The sequence below is a fragment of the Plectropomus leopardus genome, chromosome 19 (assembly GCF_008729295.1).
Source record: "Plectropomus leopardus isolate mb chromosome 19, YSFRI_Pleo_2.0, whole genome shotgun sequence".
In the NCBI taxonomy this organism is placed as follows: domain Eukaryota; kingdom Metazoa; phylum Chordata; class Actinopteri; order Perciformes; family Serranidae; genus Plectropomus; species Plectropomus leopardus.
The window spans coordinates 19529826-19538351 of record NC_056481.1 but is presented as its reverse complement, the minus strand read 5'-3'; the positions used below and the strand labels follow the sequence as shown (position 1 = coordinate 19538351).

The following is an 8526-nucleotide window of genomic DNA, read 5'->3' as shown; positions in this document are numbered from 1 at the left end:
CACTCATACAAACAGCATCCAGGTCCCCAAGTAATGTACATTGTAGTGGAATATGTGCAATACATCCAGTGAGTGTACACATAACTATAGTAATCTGTATACATTATCTGCATTTACATGTATTGTACAGAATAAAAGAAAATCTACGGCATTGATACTTTTTAGTACTTTTACTTGAGCGAGGAATCTGAACACTTACTCCACCAATGGACATTACTCACTTCATTGATTAGGTACCTAAAAAGTGTAAAAATGACCTGAGCTCATTCAGCTGTTAGGAGTCGTCTGGACCTCTGCAGAAGAAAACACAGACTGATTCATACGAAGCTATAAACAGACCAGCAGAGAGGAGCTGTGTAGAGGAGAAGAGGAGGTCACTATATCAGGTTGGTTTGAACTGAGATCAGATAAGCACCTCGTGGCTGGCTCCCATGACGAGGCTTCCTCTGGCGTCCTGTCTGCGGCCAACGGCTGTGATTATGGCCTTTAGTTCTCCTCTGGTCACTTTCTGTCCCTCTGATGGTTGTCTCAGACTTCCTCCATTCAGAGCTCTGTCTGCCTCTGTGTGTGTGTGTGTGTGTGTGTACATGCATTTATGTAAACCAACCAAGTAGCGTTTCCGGGGGCTGTTCTGTAAGGAAAGGTTATGAAAACACAACAGTGCACTGGGAACTGTAAACATGCTTGTGTGCAGAGTCGGGGCTGAGGGGCTCTGTGCTGTGCAGCCATCCTCAGTACCACTATTCACTGTCAAATTACACTGGGTCACAGATAAGAGCTCCACAGCAGCTGTGTGTTCACCTGAGGGTTTACATGAAGCAGCTGGAAAAAAAAACAACAGCTCAAACTTATGGGGTCAGTAGTGTTTTTCTCAAGTAGAGCTAAAAGAAAGACTGGCTGTTTAGTGTAAGCTGATTCATTGATATGACTAAAAGCTTAGAGGCATTTAAAAAAACTTGGAAGAAATCAAATGTTGCTCTTGAGTGCTAAGTCCAAATTCTTGGTGAGGCACAGGGTTCCCTAAGCTTACTAGAAAAATATTAAAATATCAAATTTCAAAAAGTGGCAAAGTGACTTGACAAAAAGTGACAGAAACATTTGTGCAGCAGTTTCACCAATGATCCATCTTCTCCTCCCCTTTTTCTCTCTCACACTCACTCACTCGCACGCACGCACACACACACACACACACACACACACACACACACACACACACACACACAGCGTAACACCTGTCAAATACTGGCCTTTTATTCATGGATTTCATCAAATGGCTGTTGCTCTGTCTGTGTCTCTGTCCTTAATCATGACACCTGTGGTGGATTAACCCATAATTTGCTGGTTAGGCAGAGCAGATTTGGATACGTGAAACTGAAATGAATTAGCGCCCTGACAGGCTGTCTAGGTACATACGGGACACTAAAAAGAGTCATTCAGAAACATTTGTTTATTCATTTTTGCCCGTCATTAATATTCAGTTTCTTTTCTAAGAATGGGATAAGAAGACTGATGACACTGGGCAACCATTCACACTCACATTCTCACCTATGATCACTTTAGAGTCAGAAAAAATGTATTGTTGCAATATTTTTTTGACCATTTTCTACAAGTATATTTATGTCCTGCAAAGAATTGTGATCACTGGAAGCTTTAATACCATCAGACTTGAGTGCTGAATGAAGGAGCTGCTGTAATTCTTTCAAAATCAAGGTCAAAGGTCAAAGTAGGCTAATTCCTGTTGCGGTCCCTTAAAGGGTGGAATTCTTTACATTTGCAGAAAATTGACATTTTTCATTTTTATATTCAGGTACAAAATCATCCTGACAAGCTGGAGATCAGAATGGAAGTAGAGAGAGTTGTAAACTAAAAAATCTCACCAAGTTTCATTAGAGAAAACTGGCAGGTTTTTACAACCTTGCAGAATTTGCAATGTTTCAACTGGTCTCATTGCAGATCTTTGGTTTGAACTTGGCTAAACTTAGGTGGTGTTCCCCTTTAAGCAGCATCCTCTCCATATTCCCCGTAAACACTAATCATGAATGTTACAGTGGGCTTTATTTTAAATGGTTAAACAATATTAAATATTTTTTTTAACAAATTGAAACTGACATTACAATATTCTGCTCATTTTGTTTTATTGCACTTTTACCATGATGCAAAGAAATGAAAGAAAAAATCCACAGAAACAATGAGTCGAATAAAAAAAAAGAAAAAAAAGAAGCTTTTTTTACTTTACGTCACCTTGAAGTTCTCTGTGGATCCTCCCACATGTCCCTTATCTCTTTACTGACCCGACACGGGACTGTGGAAACTAACAAAACTCTGATGGGACAGATGGAGTCAGCACACACACGCTCACACATACACACGCACACACAAATTTGTCGACCTCGGTCTCTGATCTAGAGCTCGTACCTTCAGACATTCAAGTATTTCTATCATTGCACAGGCACTAGAGTTTCCTACTGAATATATTAACTTTCAGCCGGCGACTGAATCCCCAACAGTTTCAACGCTGCTGGAAATATGAATGAAATATACATCCTGAAAAATAATCTCTCACCAACAGCAACATCTGCACATCAAATATATTACAAAGAAATAAGAATAGAAAACTATCAGTGTCACATTTGGCATTTGGTAACTCCAACCTCACGTCTGATCAAACGGGAACAGAATTTATAACCGATGGTGGCATATATCGAAGCTCGAGCTGGATGTTTGGATTGGGCTGAAACATGGAAAGGGTTCACTCTACTGAGAGGCATGGACCTGGCAGCTGCTTTTGCACATGCTCAGTTTGCCATCTTTTGGACAATCGAGGAAGTGCACCACTGTGATGTCAATCCAACAGTTCATCTTCAGTTTTCCCTTTAAATAATAAATATGGATTTTAATAAATACTCTCTCAAGCACGGGCGAAAATTAACTCCCGGAGTAAACCTGCACTCCAATCTAATACTTCCATCTTAATACCAAATAACAGAAGCTGAATCAACTCAAATTAAAATAAGACGATAAAACATTTTTCGGCAAATCAATAAAACAGGACGTCAACCTCCGCCGCCTTCTTTGCCGTCGCCGTGAACACTTGCAATACCAACAATACGTAAAAACACACAATTCAGCTTGTTAATTTGGGGGTGGGGGGTCTTTACAAGTCCCTCAGAATTCACTGAATTCAAAAAAAGGGTCCTGAACGAGACAGAGAGAAGGCGTCTCTTGCAAGACTTTGATGGTTTGGTCGTGCTGCGGTGAAACTATCCTACACTACAGTCAGAGCTGGATGTTTTAAGGAGTCTAGGTGATGTAGGGGTGGGGGTTGGTGGGTTCAGTTTAGTTTGTGACACCTGATCCACCAAAAAAGTCTTGAACATCACCTGCAAACATCTGAAGTCCAGTCCGATCCGGCAGGCCTCAAGACGGCCGATGTGCGGCACCGACAGCCGGCTGGAAGTTCAGCACAGAAACAAATCGAGCCCTCTGAGGAGTTCAGTTCAGATGGAGCTCGTTTAGTTTGAAGGGAAAGACTGAAGCCCCTAACTCCAGGGAGGCTGTCCTACCTAGCCACTGGCGCCCCCGGACAGCTACCTTCGTCGCGGGGCGGTGTGGGCGTGGTCTGTCCCTTGGTGTCCCTGCAGGTGTCCCTGCAGGTCGTCCTCCACGACGTTACTGTAGCCCTCCTTCTCAACGCACTCTGACAGCACATTCAGCACCTGGTGACAATCAAACACCACGAGACAAGAGACACCAGGGCTGAATTGTTGGATGAAAAAGAAATCTTTGTCATCACTATTACAATTCTGCTACAAAAATTGTCCTCTAGTGTCTAAGTTTGTATTTTGCTTATTGTGATGTCATTTCTGGAAGTATATTCAAATGCTTCATATCCCTAAAATCTTTACAACCTAGACTAAAAGGTTATGTAAGTCAATAAACTACAGTAACTGATAAAAGTATTGAAATTGTTAATTTTATCTTTTCTCTGTTTTTTTTTAAAATTAATTTTGATTTCTTGCCTTTTTGTTCTTTTTTTCTTTTTCTTCCCCTTTTTCCTTTTTTTTAATATAAGGCTATCTGTGAAAAATATATTTTGTAAAGTTGTCTGATAAACATCCATGTAATCTTACCCTTTAAGGTATTTTTTTTCCAAACAATGTTTTCTACACATTGGTATAAGAAATTCTATTTCACTACATGCCATTTATAGTTGTATGTTAATTTTGAAAACCCGGATAAAAAGAGTTGGAGGGGGGGATATAATGTTTTTCATTATATTTTACTAAATTTAAACAGAAAACATAATGAGTAAAAAGATTTTTTAAAAGTAGAAACATAAACTGAATATTTCTTGACACTTCAAGTTATCTGAATTATGGACAGTATTTAGTTTTTGAGATATGCTGATTTTTATGATAACAAAACGTGATGATAATAAAAGAATCAATGTTGTAGCTGTTATGGTTTTTATTTGGGATGGATACAGGATTATGCAAACAACGACCTCCTGCGGCCATTATGGGGGAATTCTCATGTAATTACAATGAAATACAGCACAGCACACAAGGTGAGGTTATGCAAGGTCATTGTGTGATGAGGATGAAGACAGAAGCCATTGCTTTCTGCTGCTGCCAAAAAAAGAATGTTATAGTGATTATGGATCTTCTTTTAGATCTTTTTATGAAAAAGAGATCTCTTGTCATCATTTTTTAAAGGGAGTTTTCCCTGCATGCTTAAAGGAAAACTTTTGAGAAAAAAAATTGGAAAGATTTTTGGTTTATTCACTTTCTGTCCAAGTGTTCGGTGAAAAGAACGATTCCACTCTCACTTTACTTTCTGCAAGAATGGGAATACTATTGAACTGACCCCTTTAAAGTTAAACAAAGGACAAAAACCAAACAAGCAGTGTTCAAATTTTAGCTTTCAGAACTACCAGATGATTTACATTAAAAAAGTTAAACTACATGTTAATTAACTTAAAAATTTATAAATGACAGGTTTGGTTAAATCAATCTAAGTTTTAGCAGGTTCAGTAAACCAAGTTTATTGTGCTACGTGTCTGTACTCTGCTGTTTGTCATATTTGTATTTTCTTGCAAATATTCACAAAATTAAACTCGTAGATCTCCTAACCTTTTTTGCGATATGAAAGTTAAGTCAGACTACCTTGTTTTACTGAAGTTGCACACATATGGAAAGAAGGTAATTTCACACCATTTTTAAGTAGCAACAACAGCTAAATTTTAAGTACACTTAACAATTAGATAGATACATAAATTAGGATTAATACTTAATAGTTAACTTTCCTTTGTCAAGGCAATTGGTTTCCAAGAATATCTTAAATAAAATCAACTTGTCAGTTTATTTTACAGTGCATGTAGTTAACAGCCTCCAAACTACTGCAGGTAAACAGTAAAATCAGATGCAGCAGTTACCTGGCGTAGCCGTCGGTCCATGGCGTCCAGGTGTGGCTGGATGAGGATGGGACTGAGGCGGTCCCTCACCAGGGACTCTGCCATCAGCGTGGACAGTTTGTATTCTTCCTTTGCCAGCAGCTGCAGACGCAGGTGGGTTGACTTCCTCACCCTGCAGGGAGAGAGAGTCAAGGTTTACCTCATATATACTCGTGAATCTCCAATCGGTCATAGTATTAATTAAGTTATTACACCATTCTTTTCAAGCAACATAGAAAACACCAGTGAAGAAGAGCTTACCTGCAGCACTGAGTCAACGGCACCAGGATGGAGATCTCATCGTGGGAGTGTTTTCCAAAGCTATGGGGGGAAAAAAAGCAACATGGAGGGTTTTCACGACTCCTATGGAAATCTTTCTTCTAAGCCTCTGTGATGTTTCTCCACAGCTTTTATTGTGTTGAGTATTTGATTTGTGTGATTGCTTGCGTTGTCCTGCACACTTTTCTCTTTTATTCTTTCCATCTCTTTTTATGATCACCTATTTTCTCAGAAACATTTTATGCTCCATTGATCATTCACACATGTGCCGTTCTTTTGTGAGTTTTCAGCTTGTTTTTTTCTTCCACAAACATATATTATTGCATATTATTTGTCAGCCATTGTTTTGTAAAAACTTTAATAAAAATCCGGGGTTGGGCCTAGGGGGTAGCAGCCTAAGCAGGGAAGCCCAGACTTCCCTCTCACCAACCACTTTGTCAAGCTCTTCCCGGGGGATCCCGAGGCGTACTCAGGCCAGCTGAGAGACATAGTCTCTCCAGCGTGTCCTGGGTCTTCCCTGGAGTCTCCTACCAGTGGGACATGCCCTGAACACTTCACCAGGGAGGTGTCCGGGAGGCATCCTAAATAGATGCCCGAGCCACCTCATCTAGCTCTTCTCAGCGCGGAGGAGCAGCGGCTCTACTCCGAGCTCCTCCCAGATGACAGAGCTTCTCACCCTATCTCTAAGGGAGAACCCAGCCACCCTACGGAGGAGGCTAATTTTGATCGCTTGTACCCACGATCTTGTTCTTTCGTTCACTACCCAAAGCTCGTGACCATAGGTGAGGGTAGGAACGAAGGTCGACCGATAAATCAAGAGCTTTGCCTTTTGGCTCAGCTCCCTCTTCACCACGACAGATCGGTGCAGAGTCTGCATTACTGCAGATGCTGCACCGATCCACCTGTCGATCTGCCGCTCCATCCTTCCCTCACTCCTGAACAAGATCCCGAGGTACTTGAACTCCTCCGCTTGGGGCAAGATCTCCTTCCCGATCTGGAGAGGGCACTCCACCCATTTCCGGCTGAGAACCATGGCCTCGGATTTGGAGGTGCTGATTCTCATCCCGGCCACTTCACACTTGCCTGCGAACCCATCCAGTGAGAGATGAAGGTCACGTCCTGATGAAGTAAACAGGACCATATCATCTGCAAAAAGCAGCGACCCAATCCTGAGGTCACCAAACCGGACCCCCTCAATGCCCTGGCTGCGCCTAGTAATTCTGTCCGTAAAAGTTATGAACAGAATCGGTCACAAAGGGCAGCCCTGGCGAAGTCCAACCCTCAGTGGAAACGAGTCCGACCTACTGCCCGCAATGCAGACCAAGCTCTGGCACCGGTTGTACAGGGAACAGATGCCGTATCACGGGCTCCGATACTCCATACTCCTGGAGAACCCCCCACAGGACTCCCCAAGGGACATGGTGGAATGCCTTCTCCAAGTCCACAAAGCACATGTGGAGTGGTTGGACAAACTACCATGCACCCTCAAGTATCCTGCCAAGGATCCAGAACTGGTCCGCAGTTCCACGACCAGGATGAAAACCGCATTGCTCCTCCTGAATCACAGGTTCGACTATCTGTCGGACCCTCCTCTCCAGTACCCCTGAATGACCTTACCAGTGAGGCCAATAACAAAACACCACTTGGGTTCAGATCGGGGGGACCATTCCTCCCGATCATGCCCCTTCAGGTCTCACTGTCATTGCCAACATGAGCGTTGAAGTCCCCCAGCAGAACGAGGGAATCCCCAGAAGGAGCACTCTCCAGCACCCCCTCTAAGGACTCCAAAAAGTGTGGTTACTCTGAGCTGCTGTTCGGACCATAGGCACAAACAACAATCAGGATCCGTCCCCCCACCTGAAGGCAGAGGGAGAGGCTACCCTCTCGTCCACCGGGATAAACTCCAACATACAGGCACTGAGACAGGGGGCAATAAGAGGGGGGGGATGCCCAGGCGAGGGAAACTCTGAACCATTTATGTAACTCATCATAAGGAGTCTGGTGAGATACACTTTGTCTGGTCCCTCCCCTAGGACCTGTTTGCCATGGGTGACCCTACCAGGGGCATAAAGCCCCCTACAACTGAGCTCCTAGAATCATTGGGACACGCAAACCCCTCCACCATGATAAGGTGGTAGCTCAGGGAGTTATGTATACAGGCTACAAAATGATATACTGTGATATAATAAAGAATGATAGCGTTTTATAGTTTTCATATGATAAAAAGTTCCAAAAAGTTTGCAACCATCAGCATGTACAGAAATCTGTGCTTTCTCCCCAGAAATGCTTCATTAGTTTCACTCTCTGTTTTTTTACTCAATCCATTTTTTTGTTGCACTGTGTTACCTTTTTAGTTGCATGTATGTATTGCATGTTTTTTGTATTCATGTGACACATTTCATGTCTTGGGACGAAAGATACATTTCAGTTTGTTTTTCGTGCTTTCTTGCAAGTTTTTGAAGGTGTGCGTGAGCCTCCAAATTCTGATTTTTAGCTCAAGACACCCGCAGAATATGAGTTTGTTTTATATGTTCTCATATACGTGGATGCACACTAATAAACGCTTAATACTCATGAGGGCAAATACAGTTCTGAATGACAATTTTTGCATTTTAGCCTCTTGAGTAACAGTGCAGCAGCTCACCCTCTGCCGTTGTCCAGATGGATGATAAACGTCTCATTTCCAAACTTTTCAAATGTCTCATAATGGTGGCGATCCATGTTTCCTATGTGGGAATAATAATAATAACAACTTTATTTATATAGCACTTTTAAGTGCAGCAGAAATGGGGTGG

At 42.2% G+C, this 8526-nt stretch overlaps 1 protein-coding gene across 1 annotated transcript in view; it reads right to left on the bottom strand.

Annotated features, from left to right (window-relative positions):
• Nucleotides 1–1248: 1248 nt before the first annotated feature.
• The window catches only part of fam20cb (FAM20C golgi associated secretory pathway kinase b), a 71025-nt gene continuing 63747 nt past the window's right edge, over nucleotides 1249–8526 (bottom strand). The window contains exons 8-11 of the mRNA XM_042507918.1: nucleotides 8376–8457; nucleotides 5714–5773; nucleotides 5435–5585; nucleotides 1249–3716 (exon numbers count right to left, since the gene is read on the bottom strand). Coding sequence (XP_042363852.1) covers nucleotides 3588–3716; nucleotides 5435–5585; nucleotides 5714–5773; nucleotides 8376–8457 — 422 coding nt within the window. The 3' untranslated portion in view covers nucleotides 1249–3587. The remainder of the gene's footprint in view (nucleotides 3717–5434; nucleotides 5586–5713; nucleotides 5774–8375; nucleotides 8458–8526) is intronic.